We start from the raw sequence: 16335 nt of genomic DNA, 5'->3' as shown, positions 1-16335 counted from the left end.
TTTTTCCATTTCAGATTATAACTGAAGGTGGAAAAGATGGCATTAGCTGTGGTAACTCATTAGCTGACCAAGCCTTTTTTGATTCCCTTTCTTCAAATACAGCTCAGACCAACTCTGCTGCAAAAAGCAGTAATCAGGTATGTCTCCCAGTTTTTCAGGCACAGTGGGCATGGAAAGTTTTGTTGACGTAATTGCTTGCAGTGCTGTATTTGTGAACCCTCATAAAAGTACTCATTAAAGTAATTGTGTTTTCATTAGGGAACACTTTTGTTGAATATTAATGATGTGTGTGACTGCTCAGATACTGTCATTGCTGGAAAATTTAATGGTCTTAACACTTTCAGAAGTGGGACATTTTTATTCTTTCCAGTCTGCAGTTATGTAAATCTGTGACAACTTCAGTCTCCGTAATTCTAAGTGCACTCTTACCAAATTCATGTCTAATACAGTGGGGTGGTCTATACATCGTTAGCCAGAGTGAATGAATGTCACAGATTTCACAGAATATTCTGACTTGGAAGGGACCAACAAGGATCATTGAGTCCAAACCTAAAGGGAATGGCCCATACAGGGTGATACACCCACAGCCTTGGTGTTATTAGCACCAGGCTCTAACCAACTGAGCTGATCTTGGGATATATTTCTTTTTCAGAATTTAAAAGCTGTTTCTTGGATTAAAAAAGATGAAGCAAGTTCATGCATTGTCCCTGGTCAGTTGGAGAAGTGGCTGGCTTTTATTTTGCTGCAAGAATATTTTTGTGGTGTTTTTAATCCCTTTTTGCCTGGTGTATCAGTTCATTAAGCAGCAAATATTTAGTTTCAGGTTAGATATCTGAGGACATACCTTATCTTACACACAAGTTGTTCGTTATGGTCTGCAGACTGCTGCATGTCCCACATGGAGAAAGTTAAACATTTCAAAGTCCGTAAGTCAACGGAAGAACATAATCTGCTTTTTTCCAACAACAACATGCAAAGGTATTTGTGTTGGAAAGTAAAAGCTTTAATTATTGTAACACCATGGGACACACACCTGGTTTGTGGGTCAGTTAGATGTCAGTTAATTTTCTTAATTGCACCACAGGTCTTTGACATGAAGTGAGATCTTTTGAGAACTGAACCTTGGGCATTTCTGTATGACAGTGAATGTAACAGTTCATTAACTGTATAGTGTTTGATTTTTGCTTCCTTGTATTCAGCTGGACAATGCCAGGATTGTTTTTCTGTGATCACATGTTCTCACTAGAGAACTCCAAACCACACTTTGACTATCTTGATGTTTATAACTTTTTTATTTCGATTGATGCCCAGTTAATATGTAAGGCTAAACACAGAACTTTGAAATACCTCATGAATTTCTCATGTCAGACTGAGCCAAAAGTATTGATTATAGATTAGTTTTCCCTCAGTAAAACTTACAGTAATTTGAAGGTAGAGGAGGGAAACCTCTTTTCTTCTGTGCTGTCTATTATACCTTGCCCCATATTCTCCTGCTATAGAGTTTCTAGCAAAACTTTTCTTCTGGGGAAGCTTGAGATATTTGCAGTAGCTACTTCTGTCAAATCTGAGTACTGTTTCTCAGAAGAGAAAAATATAACTTAATTTGATCTAGGAATAATTACTTAGTAAAGTAATAAACAGAATATTTTGAATGGTGGTAGAGGTATCTGTCACAGCTTGTTCTACACTTACCACAAAGTACTTGTGCTTGTAGAAGGGAAATAAAAACAGGCTCTTGCCTGTATAGAGGGAAAGGTCAAAATAGAGATATCTATTATATTCTAAATAATAGAGAATAGATATGGCAATCTAGTCTTGGAAGTGACATTTCTAGAGGAGCAAAAAGCTTGAAAATATGGTCACTTTACAATGTAGTTTACACAGGGTCAATAGTATACTGTCCCTGTAATACATGCAAATTGCAGGTCTTTTCACAGTAAGTTTTGGAAAGGAGTAACTTGAGACATACAGCTTGATTCATCTGCATCAATGCCCATCCTATTCCTTAGTTGTCCATCATATGCTCTGTGAAACAGCTGGGAGAACCAGTATACCACAGCGCATTACAGTAAAACTATGTTGCTGACATTAATAGGAGAGAGAGGAGGAGAAGAGTGTGCTCCTGGATGCAGTCAAGGCCATGCAACATGCAGGGGAAACAGATTTCCTCAGGCTAGTGTCTTTGGGTTTTCAGTTTTCCTGGTTTTTTTAATAGCATGAACCATCCTGTTGTGAAGTCAGGATTTTATGTCGTAAGTTATTTTCATTTTCATAGAATCATAGAATCGAGTCCAACTCTTGGTCCAACTCCAGTCCATTTACCAGATCATGGCATTCAGTGCCATGTTCAGTTTCAGTTTAAAAGCCTCCAGGGATGGTGAATCCACCACCTCTCTGGGCAGGCCATTCCAATGCCTGATTACTCTCTCTGGAAAGAATTTTTTTCTGATCTCCAACTTCAATTTCCCCTGGCAGAGCTTGAGTCTGTGCCCCCTTGTCCTATTGCTGAGTGCCTGGGAGAAGAGACCAACCTCAAGTCTTTTTCTCTTAACTGAGTTCACTAACTGCTGTTTGGATATATATTTTTCTAGTTAAACTATAGGCCTTGATTTGAAGACTGGTTTCTTCAGCTTCTGACATATATCTGGTAGTTTTTTCTAGTGGCTTATTGCTAATGGGAATTTAGTTTTTATACTAAGGAGTCTGCCTTCCGATTTTGGCTGTTAGGCCTTTCTCCCAGATCAGAAAGCTCTCTAGTATGTGGTATTTTTCCCTTGCAAAAATTCTATTGCTAATTGTCTTCTTAATTAAGAAATTTGGTCTGTTTATTCTGTCTGTCTGGTGTCAGACACTTTTTTTCCCCACTCTCAGGAGAAAAGCAAGCTTTCTTCTGCAGTCACTTCAATCTTGTCACTTGTCTGTAAAACACATGCATTGCTCCTGTGTACATCGCATGGTGTCAGACAGGTTTGGCACCACTGTGCTGATGTAGAAATGCCCAATATATAAAAGTTGCATTGGTTCCTGTAATACTGTATTGGGAAGTTATACTGAGTTGCTCATCCCCTGCATACTGGAGTCTCTTTTAGAGCCACTGCTAATAACAATACAATCTTCTACTTTGTGGGTATGACCCTTCTTCCTAGATGTATTTCTCTGTGTTTCATTATGATTACATTTATATTGTTTAACAAGGGTTCACTGAGACACTTGGGATTAATTTGTGTTTAGGTGCACGGTTGCAAGCAATTGCCATAGCCTTTTCAAGTGCTTTGGTAACTGACTAGGTCAATATACAATCTTTTAATTTTAAATGCAACTTGTGTTCAGGCTATGAAGAGTGAAAAAAATGGACAAATTATGTGTCAGTGTAAAGGGAATTGATGCTTGGAGGTAGCACAGTAGTGGAAACTAAAATGTTCATAACTTAGTCTGGTAGACTGCATACAAGTATTCCTAATTGCTGAGATTTTATGGTATCTTATATTTTACAGTGACTTGTGGGGTTGACAGTTTATTCCAAGAAGTCTTTATGAAAGCAATTTTAAATAAGCAAAATGTTTTAGGGTTTTTTTTACTACTACTGTATTGAAGGAAGTCCTTTCTGTAAGCATCAAGTCACTCCAACATACACATAGTTACACAACGCCCCCACTTCCCAATTTCAATAAGTTGGAAGATGTTTTAATTCTTAGAATTCCTTCTATTCTTCTACCAGTAAGTAAAAAAACCCCACAGGTTGTTGTGTACTCTTTCAGTACTGAGGTTTATTAAAAATAATAGATCTGGCTGATTTGAAACATGAAGGTTTTGCTTTTTCAGTTTCTATATTTGGTAGACCAGTTAAGCCACAGTGGTGTGGTTTAACCCTGGTAAGCAGCTCAAACAAGTCAGCAGCTTGCTTATTCCCCCCTCAGTGGGACTGGAGAGAGAATCAGAAGGATAAAAATATGGAAACTCATCGGTTGAGATAAAGACAGCTTACTAGGTAACCCAAAGACTGTGTGTGCAAGCAAAGAAAAATATGAAATTCATTCACTCCTTCCCGTGGGCAGGCAAGTGTTCAGACATCTCCAGGAAAGCAGGGCTCCATCACATGTAGCCATTAGTTGGGAAGACAAATGCCCTCACTTGAACATCTCTTCCTCCTTCATCCCCCATGCCTTTCTGCTTTCTAGGTAAACAAGAGTCTTGATTTCCTGCTCTGGAAAGTGTAACTTTCTGATGGTGTTGAAAAAACAGAGACTCAAACTCTGCCCTACTCCCTGACTGTATTTTCTTAAAAATGTTTTTTGTTGCTGTACAGTAAATAATCTCATGAAAACTAATAAACAATAACAAAATGCAGTTGCTCTTCCTTTTCATCACTGAGAAAGATTCAATAACTAGGGAAATACCATGGTAGTGTACCTTACCTGGGTTTGCCACAGATGTAAAGTGACAGTAGAAAAGGGGCACAGAGATACATCCTAAGGAGAAGAATTCTGCCTGACCCTTGGCGGTTCACCCCTGTGGCAAGGGCTCGTTCCTTGCATCAGTGGTGTCCCAGCAGTGGCTGCTTTGGTAAAACTTGCAGCTGCTCTTTTAAAGAGATACCTGTAGAAGGTACTGGAGACAAAAAAGCAATCAGAGCAAGCAATGAAACTACTTAAACACAAAATGAAGGAAAAAAATTAACTCCAGGTGACTGTTTTCACACTCAGAAGAAGGTAAGCAGATAGGAGAATTTAATGTTACATCTGCCCATAACACTTGTGGTTCGGTGTCTGAAAAACTTTTAAAAATGATTCAAGAAAATACAACTTGAGGAAGCCTTAGTTGCCAAATATGGAGGCTGTTGCTTGGCTTTTGTGTGGATCTCTTCTTGTTTTGGCCTGGTAGCCCTTGTGTAGCGGAAGCAGAGGGAATCAGAAGTCTTTCTTCTCTGTCAATCCACTGTCCCTCTGAGTGGCAATGTAAGGTGCTAATTTTAGACTGTCATTTGGAACAGCCAGTGAGGAAGTGTATCAGCACTTACGCTTTTTCTATTTGTTAGAATTACGTATATATAGTAAAGTAAGTTACCTGTAAACCCTGCTGGTATTGAAATAATACTGCCAATAATGGCACTGAAATGAATGTAAATTTTGTCAGGTTAAACCAAGTGATCCTGAAAAATACATGAGCACAAAATGTCTCATTTTTGATGAAAAGTGACTGGAGTTCTTTTCTCTTGTAGCAATTCTTTGATACCGAGTTTCTTCTAGTAACTGTAGCAATAAGGGATATCCACATTTTTAAATCATGCTTCTCATTGCAGTTGTTCAAGAGGTTACTAGCTTGGTGGCACTCAAAGCCTTCATTATTTTACTATGGACAGAAATACAATCAGTAATGTAAAATTCATTCTGAGTTGTCTCCTCCAGCTGGGTTGGTTTGAAGTTTTTTGTTGTGGCCAAGACTAGTACATATTTTCAAATCATAGATGTACTCGCATTTATTTTGCTCATGTTGCAGGTTCAGAAGCTGCTGTTCTAGCAGCAGTGATCTCTGCATTCTGTACCACAACTTATGGTGGTTTTTCATTTATCTAACTTAAAATACTTTAAAGTTGTGAACAAGTATCAGCCTTCTGTTTTAACAATAGTGTTTTTCTGAATTATTATTATGAATTATTATGAATTGTTATAAATTATTATTAATAATAATACTACTACTACCACCATATTGCCCCAGGCTAGTTTTCCTTATTAAGAAGTTAAAATGCTATCTGTACAGTGATCTCATTAGTAGTCTGTAGGCAGACTGTATGTACAATTAGCCAAGATGTAGTCTGGCTGTTTACAATCTATGTAACATACAGGTTTGAACTTAAGACAGACATACTCTAAATTTTAGTATACTGTATATTTTAGCTTGTATGGTTTCTCTCCCCTTCCCTCTAGAGCTCAGTCCATCCTTTTTTCGTTCTTTTTTCAATCCCCTCTCTTCAGGATAGAAAGCTAGAATTAAATGAAAACAGGTTGGAGTCCTGCCTGTCTGTTTCAGGGTGGAAGTGGATCACCAGCTGTGTTGATGTAAGAGCTGTAGATATGGCTTCCCTATATTTTAAGATACAAAAATAGTTCTTGCAGCTAACTGTTGCATTTGTAGAGGAGTTTGTTCCCTTTTCTTTACACTGATTCTCTAATCACTGCCAAGTCTACTTCTCTATGAAGATGACTGTACAGCTCTTAGTTCAGGATAAAATAGGTATCCTGAGAGTTTGAGTTTTTGTGAATTGCAGATGTTTCAGATAATTACTGGTGACCTTAGAGAACCCACATGTTTTGTGTGTTCAGTTACGTTGTGGGCAGAGCAGCAAGACCCTATGAGTAGGTACAGGAAGCAGCTACCAGAAACCTCTCATGTTTGTACTGTTTTACCTGGTTGTAAGTGTGAAATCACTTGGGATAGTTTCTCTTTTTGAAGAAAATAAGATAAATGCACTTTTATGTTTAGAAAATACTTTCCCTTCAGAAAACTATGGGACTTACATACAGACAGGATGAATAAATAGTTGTGAAAGTGCATAATTTGATGTGCAGGAGCTGAGGCAACTCAAGTTATCTGGTGTGTAGATGTAAGTTGTTAAACATGCATAAGGAGGGCACTAAGGAAGCTATTCTCACAATATTACTTTGTATCTTCTACATTTTTTGCAACTTTGTGCTGAAAAAGCAAATTGTCATTGTTAAATTTGCATTCTGTAACACCTCCTCCCCTTCCCCAAACTGCTATGAGCAGAAATAAATGCTAAGACTGAAGAAAATAAACATACTGCTACTGACTGAGTTCACTATTCTACTTCCGTGGAAATTTTGAAATGCACGTTATTGCATTCCTGTAATAGCATTGCCATTCTCTGAGGATTCTGTGTGTGTTGTAAAGTAGAAGTATTGTCATGAGAAATGTAACCCACTCGTACTTGGTTGAGTCCAGTTTATCTTGTTAAACCAGTATGCTAAATTACCTTTTAAAATAGGCAGGTAAGTTCACTATGAGAGTTACAATTACAATTGTAATTTCTAGATCCTGTTACAGATAATGACACTGTGACATTGCCATGTGGAATTTGAAAACAACTCATTCCCCTCCCCCACCTCAGTCACAATATTGCGTTCAGACCTGCAACAGGAATTTATGACCAGTTCTTGTTTAATCAAAGTACAAGACAATGGCTTCTCCACAGTACTGGAAACAGTGGCTTGTTTGCTTTGAAATGAATCACATTGACATATTAAAAAATAGCCATCCAACATATGACAGTGATTTTACCAATTCCAATTATAGAGTTCTTCTGAGCTTTTTTTGTGGATGACCCAGTGGAATGCAAAGGCTCAGGCAGGAAGCTGTTAAACTGCTATAGTACTATGATCATTCCTCACCTTCATCTACAGCCATATCTGCAGGCAAAATCTGATTATTGAAATAGTTTTCCACAATTTACAGTGTTGGCATGTTCTTTTTCTTGTACAATTCACAGAATCACAGAATGGGTCTGGTTGGAAGGGGCTGCAATGGGTCATCCAGTCCAACCTCCCTGCTCAAGCAGGGTCATCCCAGAGCACATGGCACAGCATTGTGTCCAGATGGTTCTGGAATATCTCCAGTGAGGGAGACTCCACAACCTCTCTGGGCAATCTGTTCCAGTGCTCAGTCACCTGTGCTGTAAAGAATTTCTTCCTCATGCTCAGGTGGAACTTCTTGTGCATCAGTTTCTGCCCTTTGCCTTGTGTCCTATTGATTGGCACCACTGAGAAGAGCCTGGATCCATTCTCCTGACACTCTCCCTTTAGATATTTATAGACATTGATGAGATCCCCTCTCAGTCATTTCTTCTGGAGCCTGAACTGGCCCAGCTCCCTCAGCCTTTCCTCTTAAGAGAGATGCTTCAGTCCTTTAATCATCCTCATTGCCCTCTGCTGGGCCCGCTCCAGGAGCTCCATGTCCTGTTGAAGTGAGTAGCCAGAACTGGACACAGCACTCCAGAAGTGGCCTCACCAAGGCTGCAAAGACAGGCAGCCTCACTTCCCTCAGCCTCTTGACCACACTTCCTAGTGCATCGCAGAATGCTTGCTGGCCTGCTTGGCCACAAGGACACACGCTGCTGGCTCACAGACAGCTACTTGTCCACTGGGACCCCCAGTTCCTTATCCACAGAACTGCTTTCTAGCAGGTCTGCTCCCAACCTGGCCTAGACCCAGAGTTATTCTTTCCCAGGACTCCGCATTACTTTTTTTTTAATTTGACTTCTTATTTCATGAGGTAGCCTTGTGATTTAGTAGTTTGGCATTGACAATAAAAAGAATGTTTATCTTGATAACAGTAACAATCTTGTCAGTCCCGCTGTGGGCATTTCTGCTTGCTTGCACACTTACAGTGGCACGTGGCATGCATGTATTGCACAATCCCTTTCAGCACAGCAGGGGGCTTACTGCAGTATATAGTTTCCTTCCTGATTTTAATTTTTTTTTTGTTCACTGTTGACAGAGCACTTATTTTAAAGTGGAATCATGGGTATTTGTAATTGAAAGTGGTAAGATAAAAAGCCTTAGCCAGTAATATTCTTCAACTCCTTCTCAAAAAAAAAAAGGAAAAAAAGGCAATAAGGGAAACCCCTGTCCTCTGTTTCCAAACAAAAATAGGGAGTGCTTTTCCCAAACAAGGAAGGATAAAGCCTTGTTTAATCTCTATAGCCCAATCCTGGGATGTCTAGAGAACATCAGAGAGGAACAGGGAGCCTTTCTTCTCTTCCTGGCATTGCTGTGATTGCTACTTGGAAAACCGTCTGAAATTTCTCATCTGTGTTTCAAGAAGGAGCCATTAGGGATTGAAATCAGCTCAAGAGAAGACAAGGATATAAAGAAGTGACTTGATTGCCATTTACATGTGCAGGTGTGAGTAACAAAAACAGAAGTCTGAGAGAGCTCCATTGAACAAATGTATATAGGATTTTTAGTGGATGAAATTTGAAACTAAACAAACTTTAATTAAAAAAAAGAAGTGTTTTTCCTCCCCTTGTCCTGTCACTGAGTATTATTCACTCAAATCTAAATTATATATTTTTCTAAAAGAATTTTAGATACTCCAAATACTTCAAATATGGAATTTTTTTGAGCTGAATCAGGAGTTGATAGACAGAAATCCTGTGCCTGCACTGTGCACAAAACAATGCAGTCCCTAATCCTCTTTGGCTGTGAATAATCTTACAGGTGAGGAAATAGGATTGGAAGTCAGAAAAGAACAAAAATACTAACTGCTCTGCTCTTCATGGTACTAACTCAGTTTGTCCACTGGTGGTTTAGGTTTATTTCCTGCTGAAAGCAAAGAGTGTCCAGTGGGTGTGCCTTGGCTTTGTGTGGTTTGTGAGCAGGCAAAGCCCATGTCCTTTGCAGTGACTAAGTTATTTAGGGGGCAGTGGGACTGGGAGTGGAGGTGCTGAATGGTGGTTTCCTCTGGAAGGAAGTGAGATACAGGAGTGACTGAGGAACAAATGGATTCCTAAGACAGCATTGCTATTGCCTCCTTGTCAGCTGGTTCTGGAGGTCTTCTTCCATGTTGCTTTCATGTATTTATCTACAGGAACATTGTAGTATGTGATTCCATAAGGTTGGTTATCCTGTAAAATCTAGCCCATCTCCACTTTTGATTTTCCTAAAGGATTTTTTTAAAGATGCTTAAATTGTGTAAGCTACTATAGAAAAGAGGGCCTTCCTTCAAAAGTGGAGGAAATGTCCTGGACCACAATGCTAGGGCAGTGAAATCTCATGGGTATGGCAGCTACTTCAGTTATCTGCTAATGTGCACTCTTGTTCTATCATAAATACAGCACAGTGAATGCAGTTCTGTGGTTGCTGCAGAATAGACTTTTAGTTGTTTGTCTTTCTTCCTGGAGGAAAACACTTGATTTTTAGGGTGACTGTCTATATATTCACTTTTTTTTATGTATCTATCAGAGACTGTTATCCAAAGAACTTAAGTTTAGTGTAATATGTGAGTATGCCTAAGGCTTTGTTTCCATGCAGGTACCTAAGGCAGCTATAAGACTGGAGAGGTGTGTTCATTCACTGAGCTGAGCCACCATGATGAGTGGCTATTCAGCTGAGCCACCATGATTTTTCTTGTGTTTTTTGCCATTGCTCTGTGCTGCCTTGAACCCTCTTTCAAGAGCATAATGCTTCTCATTGCAGTTTTGGCTGTCCTGAACTTCCTTTGATCTGATTGGACTTTCTTTATTTGCTGCTTCAGCTGGCTTCTGTCCCTCAGAGTAGATTTCAAGGTGTATTTCTTACAGTTGGAGGTCATTGTTTTTGATGGCACAGTTACCTCGCTATTTTTAGGTACTTAAATTAGTTTTAGCATCTGAGCATTGTGTTTGGTTTGGTTTTTGTCCATGAGGGGTAGCATGGTTATTTGTCCATCAGGAGCATGCATTAACATGAGGAAGGGACCTGCCAGGAACAACTTGGTTGGGCAAGAGATTGAATAAAGATTTTCAGCCAGAACAGAGAGACACCTCAGTGCCTTACCTTAGTTTTACTGTCTATAGCTTTGGATTCTCTGGAAAATAGCAAATATGTTACTTCTCCTATTTATTTAATGATCCATCTGGTAAGGATACTGATATTCCACTCCCAAGCTGAGGATTTCACTGCGTGGTGGAGTTTTTTCTCATTCAACTATTTTTAGATCTTCAAAAACATACTAGACTTTTCTTCCCATCCCCTAGCCCCTCACCAGTAGTGATCTGTTTCTGTAGTGATTTTGAATCTGCCCTGAGTGGAAGACACTTAAAAATTCAGTAATGGTTCCCTCTGTTGTCCATTCCCCACATAGCCTCTTTGTCTTCTCCTTTCTCCTAGAACAGTAGGAGCAAGCAAGTGCATATATCTCCAAAAGGGAAAATCAGCTGCCTTTAGGAGTTTATCCTTGAATTTAATCTCAGTGTACTTGTTTGATGTTACCTTGCAGAACGAAGAGATGCAATGCTTCATTTGAAGGCTGGTTAGTCTCTCAGTTGTGTGGTGGTGGCATTCTTTTTGTGGTTTTGCATTTGAGATTGCTTGCATACTTGGATATTAGGTGTGCTGTATCGAGTTATATTGAATAAATTTCAGTTTCTTGTGAGGATTCTTCACATTTTTTGTGATGACTAAGAAGAGATCAGAGGATTATCAGTTTCAATTATGGAAAATGGAAGGTGTAGAACATGTAATTTAATCACTTGCAAAATACATGCTGGTTTAATTAGGATTTATTCTGCCAGAGCCAGGCAACATAAATGGCTTCTTATGTGGAGTTTGTCAGCTGCTGAGATCTACAGAATTGCTGACTGGAGCTGAGATTATCCTTTTAATAGTTGATGTGTCTTTATTTGGTCCTCCACGATGGCCTAGAACCTTGAGGGTGACAGGCCTGATTCCTGAACCCTTCTCCATGTTTACTGATTGTTGACTACTACTTACGAGTGTCCAGTGTGTGTGCACGTAGGCAAACACCTCAAGAAAGTTGAAAGGAGTCCTGTAAGTGCTCTTTGAAAATTGTTGCCTATATATATAGTTTCCTAGTCCATCTCTGACCCTCTTCCCCAGTGCCTCATATGGAAAATATGGATCCTTTGGCTGAAAGGAATGAGTGGGGAGTAGCTTATTCCACCCCTTTTGTAATCTGTAGGCCTGGGGGCAAGAACTTAGCCCAGAGCTTTCTTAGACACCTCAGAAGTAAAATTTTCTGATTTGAAAGGAACTTCCATGTAAGTACACAGAGATAAGGCATCTGAGAGCACAATTTAAGTAATACATTTCCCCTTGCTGTACAGCATCTACTATATATTGGCAACTGCAAGTCTGATGATTGCTCTTGACAGTCATTCTTTAGTAGTGTACCCAGTGTTTATTGCCTCCCCCTTGTTTTGCAGCAGATTTTAAGGTTTCTTTGCCACCTACTCATGTACCAGATTTCACATGAACTACTACAGAGAAGAGGAAAACTTTACTCAGCCTTTTGGCAATCACCCCACTTCTGGGCTTCCATTTGCTAGTGATCAGCACAACCTATATTGCGGAAGTATAGGCAAATTAACATTATGCAAACTATTCTTTTCTAGGTACTCTGTGTTATGTTAGAAGCAAGTGTGCTTTTGCATGTGGCTGGGCCCCTGTGTATGTGTTTTCATTTAGCAAAGATAATGAACTCTGACTAATGCCATGTATGGTTATTTCTCTTTAGCTAAATTCATGCCAGGTGAACACCATAGGAAGAGAGCAGACTCATAAGCTACCAGCAACTTCTTTGTGATTTGCTGACAGTAGCACTGTGTATCAGATAGTCAAGAATTAGGTAGACCCCAACAATATTACTCTCATAGTGTTCTTGCATACGTTTCATCCTTAAAAAAAAGAAAATCCTCCAACTGTCAATATAGAAGCTTGTCTGCATAATCTGTCTCTCTCATCAGTTCCTAGAGACCCATTAACTCTTGTGAGTCTTTTGAATCTTGATTTTTCACCCCAGGAGTTTGGTCTTAATTTCCAGATCCTGGGGATTGTGAACCTAAAGAACAGGTGTTATATTGTTGTCTTAAGAGACCGCAGAAAACAGGACTCCAGCCAACTCAGTATATGAGATAAGATAAAAGGAGTATGTCCTTTAATTTGCAGTCAGAGGGCCTACAGGAATACATGATGACGCGTGCATCCGAATACTGGTTCCGTGATTTTTAAAATAATGTCTATCCAATCTTTGTTCACCCATCCCCAGTTCTGCCTCATCCCACTTCTTGGCACATTCCCCTCAGTTATCACTATGATATCAGCATCATTTTCAAGTTTTTAAGGTTTGGTAGTGCCTGTGAAATCTGACTGCTAAATGACTTTATTTTAGGAAAAACTGAAGTGAGAGTTTGTATTCCTAAGTAGTATATCAAAGTTAAAATGAAAGGAGAGAATGTGAAGGAAAATGGGATGTGTAGTAGCTGTACTTTTTTCTTTAAGAAACACACTTATTCAACATTTTTGCATATAGTAATTTGGCTTTTAGTGGGAATTTTATTTAATTTTCTGTTCTGGCAAATGTTCTAAGATACATGTAAATGTTACAGTCTAATAGCAATTAATTTGTATTAGGCATCTCTTCTTTGATATGCTGCTTCATGAGAATAATAATGTACTGGCTTCTGTAGGATTTGAGCCTTTCTCTTACAAAGTTCAGTTTCTCCCCCTGCTGAACAAGACAAGCCTCCTCAGCTTTGTTTGCATTCTTTCCCCTTCTCCTTTCTTCCTCCTACTCTTTCGGTATGTGGGTTTTGCTATGTGTGCAGGTTTTTCTTTCTGCCAACAAGTCGCTGTGCTAAGTGTCTGGAGTCAACTACACTTAACTAATCGAGGCTCTTTCAAAGTGTAGTGTTAAAATCAAGGTGCTGAGCAGGATGCTAAGCTGTTAATCAAACTTACTGGCAGATGAACTTGACAAATTGATGCAGTAGTTAGAGGCATGTGTGCTCTCTACTCTTTCACTGCAGTTTCCACCTCTGCAACGTCATCAGCTTATGCTGAGAGAGTGGGTCTCCAGGGAGATGCCAGGCTGTTTCCTGGCAGATGTATGTTTCCTTCCCTCCCCTTCACAGTGCATGAGTTAAGCTCTCACAGGCAAGCTCAGCCGGGTGGCCTTAACTCCCTCACTGTCACATCAATAGTGATGGTGTGGGTGGGCAGTTTATGATTTGATTTTAGTAAAGCCACTAGTCTGAGTTTGATAAAATAAGTATTTGCAAAAATCTAATCCTTGACTTCTGAGTTCCTGTTTTAAATGTGCTACTTGGTCCATGGATAGTTCACATGCCCTACAATTATGGTGTCTCTGTAAAGTAATACCATGTGACAATGTTTCCTAACACTGTTGCAACAAATAGGTTCATTTCTCTGAGGAGTTAACACTTTTATTAGTATGTATTGGTGTCATATTGCTGGAAGGCTGGTCAGTTCTTCCAGATGCTGGCTGTATGTTGTGTAGCTGGAAACATAAGGTCGGGCAGCTGCTCCTAAATCAAACAAGTGAAGTGCTAAATGCAAACTCACACCCTATCAGCAGGAGATCAAAGACTGCAAGAAGAAAGTATGTGGTTGTTGCTCGTTTCTTCAGCAATTTCTTCTTCACTTTTGTCTTCATATGATGTAGGCAAGCGTTGCCAATGATCCTTGGTCCAGCTGGAACGTTGGGAAGTCTGGGAACTGGGATAATGGAAGTGCTGTTGACAGCTGGGCGACGAAGCCTGAAAGTGCAGCTGGCCAGAGAAACAGTGCTTCAAATAACTGGGAGGCAGCAGCAGCTTTTGGTCATCCACAGGCATATCAAGGACCAGGTACACTAATAATGCTCTTATTTTTTGAATAAATTAGAGTAGGTGGACAGAAGAGGTAAGAATTATTTAATCTTTTATGACTATAGCACATGGTTTATTTAAAAAACAAAACAAAACCAGTTTCCTGGTAGCATATTGCCATGTGGGTAATGTGGACACTAAAATAACAGTGTTTTTTAAAATGAAATATTTTTAAATCAGATCAAAACAGACACATCAAATTTGTATGAAAATCTGATAAACCAAAGTCTTTGAATGCGTGATCTATTCTCAGGCATGTTGTTCAGCTTGCATAACTGGAACTTTTTTAACACCCTTGAATTTTTGCCCTCAGGCCTGTGAAGAAGTAGTCTCTCAAATCCTTCATTTTAAGGAATAGCCTTTCAGAAGGCTTCTCTGCTTTTTGTAGTAAAAGCCTAAATTAATAGAAGAACCCATAACTAGGGAATGCTAATCTGGAGTCTGTGAATATGGAACACTACTGAATTCATCTTAACATACCATCATATGTTCTTTCTTGTTTATTTTCTTTCTTTTCACTCTCCCTCAATGGAGTTCCAATGCAGTGCTTTGCAGGATGTATTTGGTGGGGATAATGGTAATTGAGGAGGAATCACAAAACAGAGGGCTGAACTAGATCTTAATATATTTGCCTAGTTGATAATTTGTATGAGTGCTGAAGTACCTGCTGCTTCTTTTGAAGATAAATTGTTTAACTTTCTCCTTTCCCTTTCCCCTTGCCCTCTCCTGTACTTCAGCAGCTGCTGATGACGATGATTGGGATGATGACTGGGATGACCCAAAATCAGCTTCACCATCTTATCTTGGTTACAAGGACACTGAGGCATCAGAGGCTGGGGGGGTCCAGCGTGGAAATTCTCGTGCAGCTGCTATGAAGTTACCACTTAACAAGTAATTGAAAATGCAGGGGGAATGTGTATATATTGAAAAGGACTGGAATTTGTCAAGATGTGTAAATGTGTGAACATTCAACCTTCTTGAATTATGCAATGTAAATATTACAGTTTTGCAGTAGAAGAGAAGATAGATGTGTAGTTTAGCATACTCCGTGAGTAATCAGAGGGCACAGATCCATGAAAACTTGAAAGTACATGACAAAGCTGTATAATTTTTCGAGGTGTTATACAGGCAGAGAACCCTTTCACAATGTCTGAACTTCTGGACCTACTGGTCTTTAAAATTTAACTGTCTTTGACAGTGTGTGTGTGCTTAATGAAAATGAAAGGTGATGGATGTATGCTCCATACTGTAGAGGTTGATCAGAGGTGCTGCCCCAAAGTTCCTGAGCAATCTGAGTTTCCAGTGGAAAAAGGTTCAGCTCTACTGTGTTTGTGCATCATCCAAGTTGATTCTTCAGCAAAATAAAGTTTGATTACAGACAAAAATCTTCTAGTAGTATCAAGCTTTGTCAGAGTGATACTTGCAGTACCTTATGTTACAACTTAATGTTTGTTTATTCTAAAACTACTGTTACTTTGAGAGCTACTGTGTAGCAGATAAAAGAAGAGTGGACAAAGATTGTAGAATAATAGTTCTTTGGGTATGTAACTAATATCAACTGTCTCTGTGTAAGTAGTTGTTAATTTTGTTCATCAGTGGGCTTTTTGTGCGGTGTTGCAAGAGTAACTGCATCGTTGGGGCATCTAGTTGTTGTTAACCCACAAAACTACTTTATTTAAAAGTGTTGTCTATGAAGTAAATCCTACTTTACTTCTCATGTCTGCAAGCAGGCAGTAGGTTTGCAATACTTCAAGGGCTAATTATCTTCCTAATTGAAAAGATGACCACAATTTGCTTTTTTAAAGCTTTATATAAGATTTTAAGGATATTACAGTGACTTTTGTAGCACTTTCTATTTGGTGGATAACTTTTTTCAGATAAATTATGTTGATATATCTGCTGTTTGTCATTCTTTCAGAGAATTTACTTAGCAT

The 16335-nt window shown here is 39.2% G+C and overlaps 1 protein-coding gene across 2 annotated transcripts in view; it reads left to right on the top strand.

Annotated features, from left to right (window-relative positions):
* Positions 1-16335, top strand: part of SNX9 (sorting nexin 9) — a 63310-nt gene that overhangs the window by 23355 nt on the left and 23620 nt on the right. The window contains exons 4-6 of one of the 2 annotated variants that reach the window (XM_071549248.1): positions 15-137; positions 14197-14380; positions 15142-15292. In XM_071549248.1, the coding sequence (XP_071405349.1) occupies positions 15-137; positions 14197-14380; positions 15142-15292 (458 nt within the window). Of the gene's footprint in view, positions 1-14; positions 138-14196; positions 14381-15138; positions 15293-16335 lie in introns of both variants that reach the window. The other variant, XM_071549247.1, reaches the window with a different exon arrangement.

The sequence above is a fragment of the Pithys albifrons genome, chromosome 2 (genome assembly GCF_047495875.1).
Source record: "Pithys albifrons albifrons isolate INPA30051 chromosome 2, PitAlb_v1, whole genome shotgun sequence".
NCBI classification, from domain to species: Eukaryota; Metazoa; Chordata; class Aves; order Passeriformes; family Thamnophilidae; genus Pithys; species Pithys albifrons.
This window is presented reverse-complemented; position numbering and strand designations above follow the sequence as displayed.